Source organism: Mirounga angustirostris, unplaced genomic scaffold, assembly GCF_029215605.1.
Source record: "Mirounga angustirostris isolate CCGP_5_RB_7025 unplaced genomic scaffold, mMirAng1.0.hap1 SCAF_8, whole genome shotgun sequence".
In the NCBI taxonomy this organism is placed as follows: domain Eukaryota; kingdom Metazoa; phylum Chordata; class Mammalia; order Carnivora; family Phocidae; genus Mirounga; species Mirounga angustirostris.
The window spans coordinates 93,027,776-93,044,554 of NW_026991716.1; the positions used below are offsets into that span (position 1 = coordinate 93,027,776).

The 16,779-nt window shown below is 45.2% G+C and overlaps 1 protein-coding gene across 5 annotated transcripts in view; it reads right to left on the minus strand.

Annotated features, from left to right (window-relative positions):
- SCML4 (Scm polycomb group protein like 4) overlaps nucleotides 1-16,779 on the minus strand; it is a 137,470-nt gene that overhangs the window by 22,057 nt on the left and 98,634 nt on the right. For all 5 annotated transcript variants that reach the window (XR_010413720.1, XM_064597953.1, XM_064597952.1 and 2 more), the window contains one exon: nucleotides 16,484-16,678. Coding sequence is in view for 4 of the 5 variants with exons in the window: in XM_064597953.1 (XP_064454023.1) it covers nucleotides 16,484-16,678 (195 nt within the window). In the remaining variant the exon portion in view is untranslated. The remainder of the gene's footprint in view (nucleotides 1-16,483; nucleotides 16,679-16,779) is intronic.

Genomic DNA, 16,779 nt, shown 5'->3' on the forward strand with positions numbered 1-16,779 from the left:
TAATACACCATATAGATAGAATTTTAAAAAAAAGATAGTACAATTATCCCAATAGATCTGACAAAATTCAATGTCCTTTCCTGATAAAAAAACACTCAACACACTAGGAATAGAAGGGAACTTCCTCAACTGAAGAAAGGGCATCTACAAAAAACTTACAGCTAACACCATAGTGAATGGTGAAAGACTGGATGCTTTCCCTCCTAAGATCAAGAAAAAGACATGGATGCTTATTCTTACGACGTCTATTCAACATTTTACTGGAAGTTCCAGCCAGGGCAATTAGGTAAGAAAAAGAAAGAAAAGGCATCCAAATAGGACAGAAGAAATAAAACTATCGCTTGTATGTAGAAAATCCTAAAGAATCCATTAAAACATTATTGGAACTAATAAATGAGTTTAGCAAAGTTGCAGGATACAAGATCAATATACAAATATCAACTGTGTTTCAGATTCTGAAAATGAAGTTAAGAAAACAATTTCATTTATAATAGCATTAAATAGAATAAAATATGGAGGAATGAATTTAGCAAAAGAAGTGTAAAACTGAAAACTACAAAACTTTGTTGAAAGAAAGTAAAGAAGATCTAAATAAATGGGGAAAAATCCCAAGTTCATGAATCAAAAGACTGAATATTAAGATGGCGATACTCCCTAAATTGACCCACAGAATCAATGTAATTCTTGTCAGTATCTCAGCTGACTTCTTCATGGAAATTGACAAGCTGATTCTAAAACTCATGATTTTCGAGGGACCAAGATGAACCAAAACAATCACGAGAAAAGAACAACATAGAGCCTTCACACTTCCCAATTCCAAAGTTGACTACAGAGCAACAATAATGAAGACAGTGTGATTGTGGAATAAGAACAGGTATGTAGAGCAATGGAATAGAATCGAGAGTTCAAAAATTAACTGTGTCTGTGTTCAGCTGATTCTCCACAAGGGTGCCCAAAATCATTCCATGGGGAAAGAAAAATCTTTTCAGCAACTGGTGTTGGAACAACTGGATATCCACATGCAAAACGATGTCATTGGACCCTTAATTCATACCATATACAAAAATTCACTCAATATGGGCCAAAGACCTAAATGTAAGAGCAAAAAGTTATAAAACTCTTAAAAGGAAACATAAGAATAAATCTTCATGACCTTGGATTTGGCAAGATATTCTTACATTTAGCACTAAAAGCATGACCAACACAAGAAAAAATAGGTAAGATGGACTTTATCAAAACGTAAAACTTCTGTGCTTGGAAAGATAGCATCAAAAAAGTGAAAAGATTACCCATCGAATGGGAGAAAATACTTGCAAATCATATATTTCATCAGGGACTTGTTTCCAGAGTAACTCAATAAAAGTCAATAAAAAGAAACCAAATTTGGGACGCCTGGGTGGCTCAGTCGGTTAAGAGGCTGCCTTCAGCCCAGGTCATGATCCCAGGGTCCTGGGATCGAGTCCCGCATCGGGCTCCTTGCTCAGCAGGGAACCTGCTTCTCCCTCTCTCCCTCTGCTTGTGCTCTCTCTGTCAAATAAATAAAATCTTTAAAAAAAAAAAAAAAGAAAGAAACCGAATTTAAAGATAGGCAAAGAACTTGATGAGACCTTTCTCCAAAGAAGATATACAAATGGCCAATAAACACACAAAAACATGTTCCCCATCATTAGTCATTGGGGAATGCAAATCAAAACCACAAAGAAGTGTAACTTCCCACTCATTTGGATGTTTATAATAAAAAATCAGATAATAACAAATGTCGATGATGCTGTAGAGAGACTAGAACCCTCCTACACTGCTGGTGTGAATATAAAATGGCACAGCCTCTTCAGAAAACAGTCTGGCTCTTCCTCAACTCGTTCAAACTAGAGTCATTCTACGACCCAGCAATTCCACTCCTAGGTATCTACCAAGAGAAATGAAAACATATGTCCACACAAAAATTGGTACATGAACATTTACAGAAGCACTATTCATAATAGCCCAAAGATGGAAATAACCCAAAAAGGCGATCAACTGACGAATGGATCTACAAAATGAGGCCTATCCACACAATGGAATATTATTCAGGCATAAAAAGAAATGAATACTGATGCTGCTACAGCGTGAATGAGCCTTGAAATATTCTGCTAAGTGAAAGAAGCCAGTCAAAAAAGGCCACGGATGAAGTGATTCCACTTACATGAAATGTCCGGGACAGGCAACCCTATACAGACAAGAAGTAGATCAGCGGTTGCTGAGGGCAGAGGGGCAGTGGGGAGAGAGGGTGCTGGCTAAAGCGTATGTGCTTTTTGAGGTACTGGAAGTGTTCTACCATTGTGGCTGCACATTTCTGTGAATAAACTAACAGCCACTGTGTTGCACTCTTGTATGATTATCTCAATAAAGCTGCTTAAACAATTCCCTGAAGAAGCCTGGTGCTGGGTCTGAACACATTCTTAAGAGTGTTACACAGGCAGGTCCGGCCAACACTGCTCCGGCCGCCACGACTCAAGTAAGCTGAGCTGCCTCAGTGTACGCTTGCTCTGTGCTTTCTGCTTCGTGGCCCGGGGATGCTGCAAGAGGTCTTCAGGAACCTGGGACTCCGCACCTGCTCCCTGATGACCTCTCCTGCATCTCTTCCATCTGGATCAGAAGACGGCAGTAGGAAGATTCTAAAAAGGCCCAGGCTACAGAGCTATGTACGAGGCTGCCTCCCGAGCGGAGTGAGGAGAGGGAGACAAACACTGAGCACCTACTATGAGTTAGCACCATTCCAAGCCAGTTAGCAGTAAGCTGTCATCATATTCCCTTTACTGGAACGTTCTCAGTACCTGAGATACTAATCCCTTCTGTGTCCCTAGTGGCAGGTGCCTTGCTGTATGTGAGGAAGCTACTCAGTGCCCGGCATACAGAAGGCACTCAATAAATAGCTATCGAGTAGACAGTTGGGCCACTGTTAGTGAGGCGGCCATTACACAGAATGCGCCTTACAATATAGATTAGACAGGACTCTCCTGGATGCATGATAAACAATGATAAAAAAAGATCTAACTAAAACATTTATTCTGTTTATTAAATATTTTAAATCGAGATTAAATACGTCTACATGGGTTCTGATAGCGGTAAGGTAGAGAATGCAGACAATTCTCCAATCCGCAATATAGCTGGAAAATACAGATGCGGATGAAAGATCATCGTCCTATGACGACGTGCAGAAACGGGGAACAAGGGAACATGGACTTCATTGGTTTAAAAACTGCTGACGACCATGAGTGAGATCAAAGGTAATAAAAGCCAGCTTCTGGGCTGGGATCCAAATGAATTCATCAAAAAGTAAAACCGACTTAAGAGACCATCAGGCAACAGCCCTCTACCCAGCACAGGATACACCCATTATTCCAGAGGCAGAGGGTGAACAGCCATGGAGACAGATCGGCAAGCCCCCCACCGCGGCTCTGCTTAGCCTGTAGCTCCCAGGAAGCCTGGGAGTGAGCAGCATGTTCAGGTGCACAGACTAGGGTGCCATTCAGAGTTGATGAGACACATCTGCTCAAACCTGGTTAAAACAGCCTTTTCCTCACCTTTATAAATACAGGTGCTGACACATCATACCGAAGTGTAAAAATGACTGATATCCTGCAGGCCATCATCCTTCACCTACAGGACCAGAAAAGGGACTGCACAGAGCCCAGCATTTCCCCAAGTGGCAGGTGTGTCCCACTGGTGGGACAGCGCATGATTTTAGGAGGGACTTTGGTGTATATTCATTTCCTAAGGCTACAGAAAATACCATAAACTTAGTGACCTAAAACAGCAGAAATGCATTCTCTCATAGTTCTGGAGGCTGGAAGTATGTAATCAAGGTGTCGGCAGGGCCGTGTTCTTTCCTCTTCTTTTTTTTTTTTAGATTTATTTATTATTTATTTTGGAGAGAGAGAGTGGAGGGGGGGCAAAGGGAGAGAGAAACTCAAGCAGATTCTGTGCTGAGCATGGAGCCCTACATGGGACTCGATCTCACGACTCTGAAATCATGACCTGAGCAGAAACCAAGAGTCGGATGCTTACTGACTGCACCACCCAGGTGCCCCAGGGCCATGTTCTTTCTTAAGGCTCAAGGGTAGTATCCTTCCTTGTCTCTACCTAGTTGCTGGTAGCCAACAATCTTTCACTGTAGATATATCCCTCCTATCTGCCTCCATTGTCACATGGCATCTTCCCTGTCCCTCTGTGTCTGTTTCCAAAGGTCTTAGGAAGACATCAGTCATTGGATTAGGGCCCATAATCCAGTATGACCTCATCTTGATTACATCTGTAAAGACTCTATTTTTTTCTTTTAATTTAGAGAGAGAGAGAGAGTGGCGGGGGGGGGGGGGCGGGTTGGGAGCAGAGGGAGAGGGAGAGAGAAAATCTTCAGCAGGCTCCATGCCGGGTGCGGAGCCTATCTCACAATCCTGAGATCATGACCTGAGCTGAAATCAAGAGTTGGATGCTTAACTGACTGAGCCACCCACTCACCCCAAAAGACCCTATTTCTAAAGAACGTTCTATTCACAGGCAGAAAGTTAGGACTTGAAGGTGTATCTTTTTGGAAGACACAGCTACAGGGGAACATTATTTTTTATAGTCATGTACTTTAGTGGATAGCAATAAAATAGAATTAGCCCATCAAACTATGATTTCACTGATACAGTATCATTCCTTAAAGTGACTAAGAGCTAAAGTTAAAAGAAATGAATCTGTTTAAAGGAACATCTTAAGTAAACACTTTTACAATTGTTATATGGACATAGCAAAAATTGTGAAAGGTGGTGTATTAACCCTGGAAAGCACTGAGTTAGTACCAAGCCCTCTTTTCAGGCTGGGTGGTAAATAAGGAAAAATAAATGAGCCTCTTATTTAAAAGCTTCCTGCAAGAGATTTTACAATCTCCCTCACAATTAGCTCATTGTACTGCAAATCTTATCGCCTAAAAGTTCCTCCTTACATCTACCCCCAATTCCTCTTGCTTTAGTTGAAATGATGACTGCTGGATACATCACCTTTCTACTATTCAAAACTATGAAGTCATCAACATACAGGGAGAGAAATTGTGGGTATGCAGAACTCTTAGGAACTAAGAATTTCACTGTGTGACCATGGATTATTGGTTACCTAAAACCACCATTTAAAGTCTGTAAAAAGAAGGACCAGATCCGTAACTGAGGAGGGAATTGCACTTTTCAGCGGTTTTGTGGCTGACTGGTGAGTGAACACCAGATGGGGCCAGCAGTCCTGGGATTGCCAGGCACGAGTGCCCCATGCAGATCCAGCCCCTGCGTACAGACTCATGGCCAACCACAGGGTGGACCTTTTCTCCCTGATTTCTTAGAAAACTGCTTCTCATCTGAAATGAGCTTGTCACCCTGGCACCTCTCATTAAACAAGAGGATCCAACCCAGCCTCCATGTAAGGCCATTTAATCTCTGTGGAGAACATGAGCTCAGCAAAGTGGGATAAGGGAGAGGGGTCTGCTGCACTTTCTTCTATAACCTCCCTGCCTGTATCCAAGGGACAAAGGATGCTGCTTGGAAAATCATTACATCTTCCCTCCAGGAAAAGGAATAATCTGCTCTTGGACTATCACAGGAGCAGGCTTAAACAGAAAGGCAAATACACCCATGGTGCCATCCAAGACGTCTGCCGCATTTTCAGGGTTTCATGTCTTGGGAACTTTTCAGGGTTTAATGTCTTGGGAACTTTCAGGAGAGCCTGGTGTTCCTTTTTCACCATTGCTGATAGGTGAACTACGTTTTCCCCCAGCCGCTGTACAGAAAGCCTGCCCATTAGTGAAGCCAAAGAACACTCGAAGAGTTCAAACCCACTCGAGCCTCAAGGGATAGCCATTTGCTTCTGAATTTGAACTGTGTCTACGCCTCCCTGTCTGGGAAACAAACTCGAGGGTCAGGCATGTGTGGGCGCTTCCCTCCTCCCTCACCTCTGCAGAGCCTTCCAGATCGCCCGCCCGATGAAGCCCCGGTGCCGCTGCAGCTCTGGAGGGTCCGGCAAGAGCACCTGGAATGTAGAGAAGGTCCGAAGAGAAGCAGGAAGAGACAGAGGGACAGGAAGAAGAAAGCCAAGAGACAGAGAGAGAAAGTCCCAAAGAATCAAGAGCAGCATAGCGAGGAAAAGGGGGGCTCACATGTATAAAAGTGCAGACACTCCTGATGGAGTTTCAGTTCAGGCTGCGGTTGACCCCTTGTCCTTTAGGACCCAAGACCGAACTGCTCAGAGTTAAGTGAACCTGGCCTATTTATTTTATCAAAAAAAGTGAAGCCGGCACTTTACGTAGGTTCTTTAACCAAATGAAGCCCTGAAAAGCAACAATACGGCCATCTGCAAAATTAGTCTCAAATAATACCTATTCGTGCAGTAATGAGCCCCAAATTCCAGAGTCTTAGAAATGATTCTTTTTCAGAATGGACAGTTCTTTCCACCCCCCTCTTTCACGCACGCGCACACCCCCACCCACCCCCACCCACACCTCCCCTCCACTCCCCACCTTATTTCCCCACACCAGCTGTGACTTCTCAGCTGAAGGAGCAGCTCAGCACACAGTGAGCCCTTTCTATAATGGGCGCGGCCACCTCCCCCTGGGCTGGGAGCCACTGCCTTGCTCTGGACCCATTGCCCGCCAGTCTGCCCAGGCCAGCGGGTCACACAGCCCTGCCCAGGCCGGCAAGAAAGGCAAACCACTGGGTCAGTGGCCAGAGGGCTCCATGTGAGAACAGCTTGGCTCGGCGGCTTGACGAGATGGCAGCTGCACAAATCCCAGCCCTGAAGCCCAGATTCTGAAAGGAAGTAGCCCCGTGGGCCCCCTACTCTGCCACTCCAAGAGCGACGGTGAACCAGGTGCCACCCCCAGCGGGGGGGGAGTGCAGCCAGGAAGCTCTGGCTGCAGAGAAAGAGCTACAACTATAAGCGGGGAAGCAGAGCGCAGAAGGGGCAGGAGGGAGGAGACCCCGGGAAACAATAGCAGGTCCCCAGGGGGGCTGCCCTTCCCCTGCTGAGGGGCCATTGTTTCCTACCTTGGGTGGCGGCCTCCCGCCCACACCCCTGCTCCTCTCCGGCACCCGGGTGCCCAGCACGTGCTCAGTGCCGCGGCGGGAGGCAGAGACCCTCTAAGGACTTCGCAGTGGCAGAAATCAGCAGATTTCCTCTCTGCCCTCCAGGCTGCCTCTCCCTGAGGCTCTAGTGGAGGTTTGCGGACTTTCTTTGCTCAGGCTCAGTCCCGCCCTGGGTCTTGCTCAGATAAGCTCATCACGTTTTCCCTCAGGGCCCTCTGTGGCCTCCGGTCCCAGCCTTCCCGGTTCAAAGGGCACCAGGCCACACCACCTAGGAGGCTTAGCATTTCATTCGCTTCAATTAAATTTTCCATTAACTTGGTCTCTGGCCAGTATAGATTTTTCCCTTTAAGCTTGTCTCCAAGTTCAGATCACTCAGCCCTCAGAATCAACCTTATGACTCCCCTCTGGTCCATTTAAGTACATTTATATATTTTCTCCCCTAATGAGATGCACAGAAACCAGCCATAATTTTAATGCCTGACACCTGAACTTCGGCAGTCCTCTCAAATGTTTCTGGTTTGCTTAAGACTTTGTTCTAAGTCTACGGGTTGATTTCCTTCTGTGGAAATTTTGCCCAAACACAATTTTGCCCAAAGTCAGCCATTTGGGATAATGAATGCCCTTCCGGTCTCAAGAGGAGAGCTGGTTCCAGAACACTTTCCATATGGTCTTTCAGCTTTGCCATGCCTCTACTCCAAGTTCTTATGGCAACTCCTAACAGGTGGGGGAGGGCGAAGGTGGGGGGCTCCTTCTGCAGCCATGCTCTGTTTCCTCAACAGCCCCACTCTTTTTGGTCTTTCTAGAACTTGAGGGAAATTAAAAGTGGTCCTCAATCAGGAAAATGTTGGAGTGACCAGAATAGAGGACACCTTGTAAGTTTTGGTTCTAAATGGACATCCTGACTTTCAGGGTGGCTCATGATACTTTCCAGTATTCCTAATGCTAGGAAAGCAAGCTGCCATGTTGTGAGATGCTCTGTGGAGAGGCCCGTATGGCAAGAAACCAAACAGCTCATGGGAAACCAACAACCACATGAATAAGCTAGGAAGTGGATCCTTTCCTAGTTGAGCTTCGAGAGCCTGGTTTGAGACCTAGAGCCAGGGGACCCAGTTAAGCTGCACCTGAACTCCTGATTCACAGAAACTGAGATAATAAACGTTATTTTAAGCCACTAAGTTTTGGGGTAATTTGTCACACAGCAATAGATAACTGATACAGATGGGAAAAGGGCATTTGCTTCATTTCTCTTGACTCCGCATGTCAGTTTGGAAATTACAATGATTAATTCAGTCACAGCTAGGTTGTATCTGCCATAGAATACCTGTTCAACTCTCTGCCAGAAAGTTTATGGGATTTTTTTCAGCAAACGCTTTACTGCTTATGTATGAGACCCAGACACTACCCAGTAATAGGAGACAGTTCATGAAGTTTATCTCAGAGTGTTATATAACGACTTAACTGGAACATTGATGCATTTAACAAGAATTATTGAATACTTACCTTGTGCTTCCTCAGTATCTACAGGACTCAAAAGAGAACATAAACATAAGCCTTGCACTGCAAAGAGGTTCAGCAAATTACTGAACATTGAAAAAATCAATTTTAAACTCCACAAAACTCAGGTCTTTTTCATGAGGTTATATTTTTCCGCTTTAGCTCAATTTTTTAAGATTTTATTTTTTTAAGTAATCTCAACACCCCACGTGGGGCTCAGACTTACAACTCTGAGATCAAGAGTTGCACACTTTACTGACTGAGCCAGCTAGGCGCCCTACCTAGCTCGGTGTTTTAAAATATGTACAGATATTATAATTTAATGAATGATATAATTGGAAACACAATAAATAAATTTTCCTGAATAAAATATTGACGCCCAGGGGCAGAACTAAGATTAGGAGTCGTACCCTGGCAAACACTCTCCATCTTATGCTATAGGAACACTAGCTGGGCTTCCCCTGGACCTAGCTGTCTGAAAATACAGGAAGGCCTTTGTATTTGCTGCAGACCTGGTAGACACTCCTCTTTGAACTTTTCCATTAAAACTTTCTCAGAGGATTCTTTTTTATATATATATTTTTTATTCATTTATTTGATAGAGAGAGAGACACAGCGAGAGAGGGAACACAAGCAGGGGGAGTGGGAGAGGGAGAAGCAGGCTTCCAGCTGAGCAGGGAGCCCAGTGTGGGGCTCGATCCCAGGGTCCTGGGATCATGACCTGAGCCGAAGGCAGACACTTGACAACTGAGCCACCCAGGCGCCCCTCTCAGAGGATTCTTAACACCTGAGCTTGGTATTGATACTTTGTTCTCCTCCCAAATGACTCTCTTTCAAGCCTAACAGAACAGCGCATTTTGTTCACATGGCCTCTGGCTGTGACAGGGCGAACATAGCTCTGAGATACTCCAATCATTGACCTGCACTGGGAGACAAGCAGCTACAAGGGAATCTGGTGTAACGCACCTTCCTTCGTTGTTGTGGGGTTTTTTTGTTTGTTTTGGTTTGGTTTTTGCCTCCATCATTCCACATATTATTTAAAATACTACGTTGAGGGGTGCCCAGGTGGCTCAGTTGGTTAAGTGTCTGACTCTTGATTTTGGCTCAGGTCATGATTTCAGGGTCATGAGATCGAGCCCCGCATCAGGCTCCAGGCTCAGTGAAGAGCCTGCTTGAGATTCTCTCCTTCTCCCTCTGCCCCGGCCCTCCAAATAAATGAATAAATCTTTAAAATAAGATACCAGGTCAAACTATGCCTAATGTCTGGTGGAGCAGGCCACTCTGTGTGGGTTTTGTAAAAATGAGAGAGATCTCTTGATGTCTGGAGTGATGGGCTCTGCCTGTCCTGTGGATGTAACCCTGCAGGGATGTACCCAGAGCCCAGGGACAAGGATGAAATGCTCCTTGGAGCCAAGATAGGAAACCCTGAAGGAGAAAAGAGAATTGATATAATTGGAGTACAGTTTCTGCCTGGATTTTGCTAAATGGTGGCTGGGTTTGTTTTGTTCTTTTACATCTTTGTGAGACGAAATGACACAGGTGTACCACAAGCCATTTGTGAGCATCCATTGAGTACAGTTGGGCTTCTGAGCCGGGGAGGGGGGGGCACAGGATGTACACCCTCCCGAGCAAGTGTGGGGTAATAGGGGTAATAGGATCCTACCGGCAACTGGCTTGGGAGGGAAGCAAAGGGTCAGGGAAGAGAAGACCTGGGTTCAGTCTCCTCCCCACTGTGGCCTTTCTCTGTGGCTCTGAACAAGTAGCCTTGAACTTGCAGGCTTCAGTGCATCCCAAATGGGAAAGCTCACTAAATGTTTGCTGACTAAATGGATGTTTCTATGTCAAATAACTCATGGCACTTGATAAACTCTCTTTCCTTTTAGAAACAAACAATCTGGGGTGCCTGGGTGGCTCAGTCATGATCCCAGAGTCCTGGGATCGAGCCCCACATCAGACTCTGCTCAGTGGGAAGCCTGCTTCTCCCTCTCCCACTCCCCCTGCTTGTGTTCCCTCTCTCACTGTCTCTCTCTCTGTCAGATAAATAAAATCTTAAAAAAAAAAAAAGGAAATAAACAATCTTTCAGAAAGATAGATATTCCCTGTACAGTCATTCTCCATAGAGCTATCATATTAGATAAATTTGCAGTTCAACAAGGAAGCCGACTTGATCTCTAAAGGCTGGGTACATGGGCTTAACCATAATGGAGCACTTAGCATTTAGCAAAATCCAGGCAGAAACTGTGAACGTCTGTTACGCCACTGGGTTCCTGGTGCCTGGCCCAAAGACCACCAGCCAAGGACGAAAACATCAAGCTTCAAAAACAAAAGTCCTTCCTCATCTCCCACCCCTACCATCTGTGTATCGAAAAAGCTACTGGAGAAAAAGTAAACAGTTTGTTCCCATCGTGTTAAAACTTCAAAGGGCAGGAAACCAATCACTAAATTAGATCTTGCAGAAGAGTTCAGCTATCACATTTGTGGTTTCCAGAGATCTCCCCTACTCTTGGTGAGCAGACAATTTGTTCTGTTGTGTTGCATAGAATTCAAGCCATAAATATTTGCTACAGATTCGTTACATCTCAGGCTCTGCTCCCCAAATCTATCCAGCAGGGAGATGAGATCTGGTCCAGATTCTTGCACTATAATGCAAAATTAAGTGCCACTGAGGATGTGTAAACATGGGTCTGGGAGAACAGATGGACGTCTCGGGATTCGGGGAAGCCTAAAAGACGTCAGGGACCCTGCTATGGAAGGTGGCCAGGCCACACTGGGGACTTTGTCTGTCGTCGTTCTTGGCTTTCTTTCACCCTTCTCACCAGTGCAGCAAACCTCCTCTTTCTCACCTGGATTTGCACACCTGCCACCTTGCCTGATCCCTCCACCCTTCTGCTCTCCATGGGCATTGGATCATCTTCGGTGGCAACATTTATACGGGGGCGGGGGGAGGGACGGCACATTGTCCTAGTGCAAATAGACTTATTTTACTGAAAACCTGAATAAATGATACATTTCCCCAGGTGAGGACTGTGCCAGCCCACGCTTTATCATTCAAAGTGTGGTCGCCGACCAGCAGCAGCACCAATCCATCTGCGCACCTGTTAGATACGCAGACTCTCGGGCCCCACGCCAGCCCCACTGAGGCTAGAATCTGCACTTTAACAAGATGCCAGGTGGTTCCTGAGCACATTTAAGTTTGGAGAACACTGGCGAATGTTTATTTATAATTGAGGGCTTTTCTTTTCAATATTCAAAGGTAAGGTAAAATTTCCCTGTGATCATCCCATGGTTTCTGACAGAAGCACAAATGTTATCAAATCCACGTTTCTGCCTCCATTCTCCTAAAGCACCGGAGAGCTGTTCTACTTCCTAAAACACACACCACGTGTGGCTGTCAGGTAATAGAACTAAAGGGGAATGACCGAAGTTTCTGATTTCAAGCCAAGAACTTTACCTTCCAGATGGGATTCAGGCAGCCGAGTAGGTAGTCTGGTTTTCCCCAGGCATAGGAGAAACATCACAGAAGAAAGTTTCTATCTGAAAGCTCTGAGGAAGGGATGTGGAAGATGTCCTCTCTCTGTTCCAATGTGACCTGCTCTGTCTTGGTAGCCTCACTTTCACCTCTGGGGGGCCCCTCACTGGGGCTCCTGGGACACCTGCTGCCCAAAGCTAGCCGCTGCCACCTCCAGCTGTGACATCTTGCTCCTACTTCTCTTCTGGGTTACCGACGTCCCCCCTCATGGCCCTAACAAGTGGGCATCTACATTTGTCACCAGTAACGAGGAGGTCACTACCATTCAAGCAGTTCCTTCTGCTTCTGTAGCTTTGACTTTTCAAAGTTCCTTACGAATACAACCCCACCTGACTCCTAAGGGAGCTATCTTGTAAGAGTTCCACCTGGTTCTTCAGCTGCCAAGTTCTCTACCTGGGACAGTAGTCCTTAAATCCACGCTTCTCAAACTATAATGTGTCTTCAAAACACCTGGGATCTCTTGTTAAAGAGTGTGGGAGGGCCTCTGAGCTTTTGCCTTTCTCCAGTGATGAGGATGCTCCTGACCAGAGTTTGAGTGGCAAGACCTTAGGTTTAATTAAATCTACCACCAGAACCACCGAGAACAAATCTGTATGACCCACTAGATCAGAAAATGATGTCCATTTTCAGAAAATGATGTCCAAATCATCCATTTTTTGGCCACAAACCTTGTTTCTTTGATAGTTCCTTATGTGTCATGGTTTTTCCTTTTCTTATCGTCTGATTAAATGTCTTCTGGAAATGCTCTAATGAACATTGACAAACCCTGCAACTGTGTGGCACCAAGCCTGATCGGTTACAGCTCTAACTGAACAGCACTTGGGCAGAGAACCACCTGGTTCAAATGAGCTCAAGACTGTGCAGTCGTGTTTAGGAACGATGTGGTCCTATGGAGGGATCTGGAGCCTAAAATCAACCAAGGCCTCCATCCTTTCCCTTTTATATGTGCCCTCCTTGCCACAATAGGGGGCAGGATAAACTAAGTCTTCATTTGAAGTGATAATAATTTGATGTGTGACCTTTTAAGGGAAATTTGACAAGGCAATCCTAAAGAGGCGATGTCTTAATCTAAAGGCAAACTCTCTACTGGTGTCATCTTAGGCTCCCTGGCAGATTGGTGGAAAAGACATGTGGCAAGGGGGCCACTTAGAGCCTACAGTGACATAGCTGCTGCTTCTACTTTCCCTGAGGCTCCCAGACACGTGAGATGCACTGAACTCAGTTCTGCAACACCTGGGGCATGAGAAACAATGTCCACAAGGTTGGTTGATTGGGAGCAATTCATTTTTTCAAATCAGCCATGGGCTAGGGAAGGGCTCATGAAGACAATTCGAGTCATTGCTTCCAAAGCAAGGCCAGCTAGGAAGGAAAGCACCTTTTGGCTAGAAATAACTGTGCTAGTCAAGGGAAGAAGTGAGGCAGCGACATTGCTCCAGGGAAAACTCTGGAACTTCCTCAAGCATGGTGAGCTTGGGAGAGAATACGGTGGAAACCAAGGCAAGAGTTTCCTCAGTAATCACTTAAGGAAAGCTGAAGGGGGGTTCCTGGGACAGGATGTTAAAATGAAACAATTTTAGTTTCAGTTTTCGTTGAGGCTGCAAGACAACAGACACCCCAAGGTCAAGTATGCACATCTTGCAAAAAAAAAAAAAAAAGACTGTGGAAAGCCAGTTTTATACCTATAGGTGACCACCTACATCCAGCCTGCAAAAGGAATGTAGAGGTTGAGAAACAGGTTGACTAGAAGATGAATTATGGAGAGAATTGTCTAGTGTATTACGAAGGGCTTCAATGTGGCCATGTAACTAGCTTGATATCTGTCCCCAGAGCTTGAGAGACACAGTGGATTACTGTTTGATTCCCATGGGAAATCTAAAAGTCTGACTACTCTGATGGCAGAACAAAAGAGAGGTGACTGCAAGGTTCAGCGGCATGCCCAGAATTTGTTTGGGCAAAGGATGTGTAGTGTTTGTCAGGGACCAGATGTGGGCCATCAGAAGAGAGAGCTAAAGTAAGATCTTTGGGGCACCTGGATAGCTCAGTTGGTTAAGCATCTGACTCTTGATTTCAGCTCAGGTCATGATTTCAGGGTTGTAAGATTGAGCCCCGTGAAAAGCCTGCTTGGGATTCTCTCTCTCCCTCTCCCTCTGCCCCTCTCCTCCTCCCTCCCCACTCTCTAAAAAAAAGTAAGATCATCTTAGATTCTTTCTGTGGGACTGTCTGGTGGCACAAGGGGGCCTCTGCAGAAAGAAGCTAGAGATCTACCTGCAGACTTGGGGCTGTGGAAGGAAGTGACCAGGTAACCAGCTAGAGAAGAATTATATTTGTCCATGTCAGGGAAAGTGCAGGTGAGAGATGGCAGAGTCACCAAAGTGCCCATGTAAGAGCCCTTAGGATGAAGAATCAGCTTTAAACACCCACCAGAACTTGGGAGTATGATGCCAACTCACAGCAGGATTAGTCAGGTAAAAACTCTCCTACCTCTTGCCTCTCCTGTCCTCTTACTCTGGTCATGAAGGATTCGAAATCATTATTAGCTAGATATGGGAGGGGGGCAAAAACACAAGGTTAGGTGTGAGGTGGAGAGAAGCCAACTGGCCTGAAGCAGGTCTGAACTGGGAATGGGGAGAAGTTACATCTTTGATTGAAATTTAAAGTTTGATTATTACACTGACCCAGATATATTAATTATTGACTAGAGAATGTTTTGTTACCTGAAAGGAACAAGAAAAGTCACAAGATTTGTCCAAAATTTCATCCATGGATAGGAATGAAGTGGTCCCACAGGATATATTTAAAGAAGAATGGGAGACATGAATTATGTGGCTTTATGATTATATCCTATGGGTCATTGCTTGTTCAATGTAACGGTGATTCAGTGGATTGCAAAGTGAAATCAGACCATTCTGCTATTCTCGTTGCAAGATTCACTAGAAGATTCGTTAGCTTTAGGGTATGTTCCTGAGTCAGCTAAGGCTTATTCATACTGTCAGAACCAGAAGGAGCACTGTACATAAGCAACCCCAACACCTCATTTAGGAAATGGAGGTCCGGAGATAAGAAAAGATTTTCCCAAGCTTGCACATATAGAGACATCAAAAACAAACAAACGAAACAAAACAAAAACAAAAACCACAAATGTATATAGTATCTGCTCACATAGACCATATTTAATTAGATAGCTTTCATTGCGAAGGCCAAATTTCTTCCTGATTCCCAGGTCTCAGGGAGATTAATGTAAAATTATAAACAGGGTTCTTGACAGTATCTAAAAAAAAATTTATGCTAAGAATCTAGATTTATCTTTCCCTGCTGTCCTCTTAAGTTTAAAATATAGCCACTCTTACTATAAGCATCTTTTTGTTGAAGACTCTAGGCCTATCTGTGAGCACATACCTGCAAATGTATTCATTTTTCATTATCTGTAGTGGTCACTCAATACCTCAAAAATTTTCCCAAGCTCATGTATCTGTCTTATCACAACACAAGATGTCACATGGTGCTTGGAATAGAAGAGTGTTCAGCAAATGTTTGTAGAATGACATAATGACTTGATTCCAGTTTCACTGGCTATGTGTTCTTTATATATCAACAATACTACTTCCAGAGAAAGAAAAAAGGCAACATTTCTGGTCATTCTTGGGGACCTGGAATCCAGAGCCTAGAGTCATGTTAACTTTTTATGGATTTCCATAACTCAGGGCTGCTAAGTGGAGGTACCTAGCCCTTGAGCACACAACATGTGGCTCTATATGCCCTTACTGACCTTCCCACCAGCTTTCCTATGCTGAACTACTCTGCAACAAAAGGCACTCAGCCCTGGGATCACTTTTCACCCTGTGATGAGAGAGAAACACTAACTCTTATTGAAAAACATATTTGATTCATGGCCTGGTCAAATCCCTGTAGCAACAGACACTCTGTTTATTGACATGGGTGGGTATCTGAGGCCCCCAGGCATAGATGAACATAATCCATTTCTTAGCCCTAGTTTCTTCAGGATGTCTTAGTTTCTTAGTGTCATAGTCTTTCAATGACTCAACAATGATAGATAAGTGCCCAAGAGTCTAAATTAGAGGAGAGTGAAGAAAGTAATTCATTATATGTGATGTGGCCTCATTGTCTAAATTCCAGTAACATAAGCCTACAACTCTAACATCAGCTCTCAGTAGCTGGAGCAATCTCTTACCACTGCAGCCTGGGTGGAGACTGTCTAGGTACCCTCAGTCCTGGCCGTTCCTGACCTCTGCTGGGGTGGGGGCTGGCAGAGAGGCAGCCTGGGAGCCTCCAGCAGGAGAACCCTCGGGAGCTCCCAGGAGGGCAGGAACACCTGGGACCACCTCAGGCACAGGGAAGACAGACGGACAGAGCCTACCTGACTCCATCCTGCCTTCCTTCTTGTCCTGGGCTTCCTCAGAGCCACCGGAGCCCCTAGAGAAGGGTTGGTGGCTGAAGAGGTCATCACACAGGAGGCTTCGGCACAGCTTGGCGAGGAAGCGGAGGACATAGCCGACGCTGTTCACCACAGGCAGGCTCCGCAGGTGCTGTTTCCCATCAAAGGATGCCGAGACTGGAAAGCCACAGAGCCAGCAACTCAGAGTGGGGCACAACAAAGCCACAGGTCCGTGGGAGGAGGTTTTCGTTTGTCCAGCTGTGCTTTGTTTTTAACTA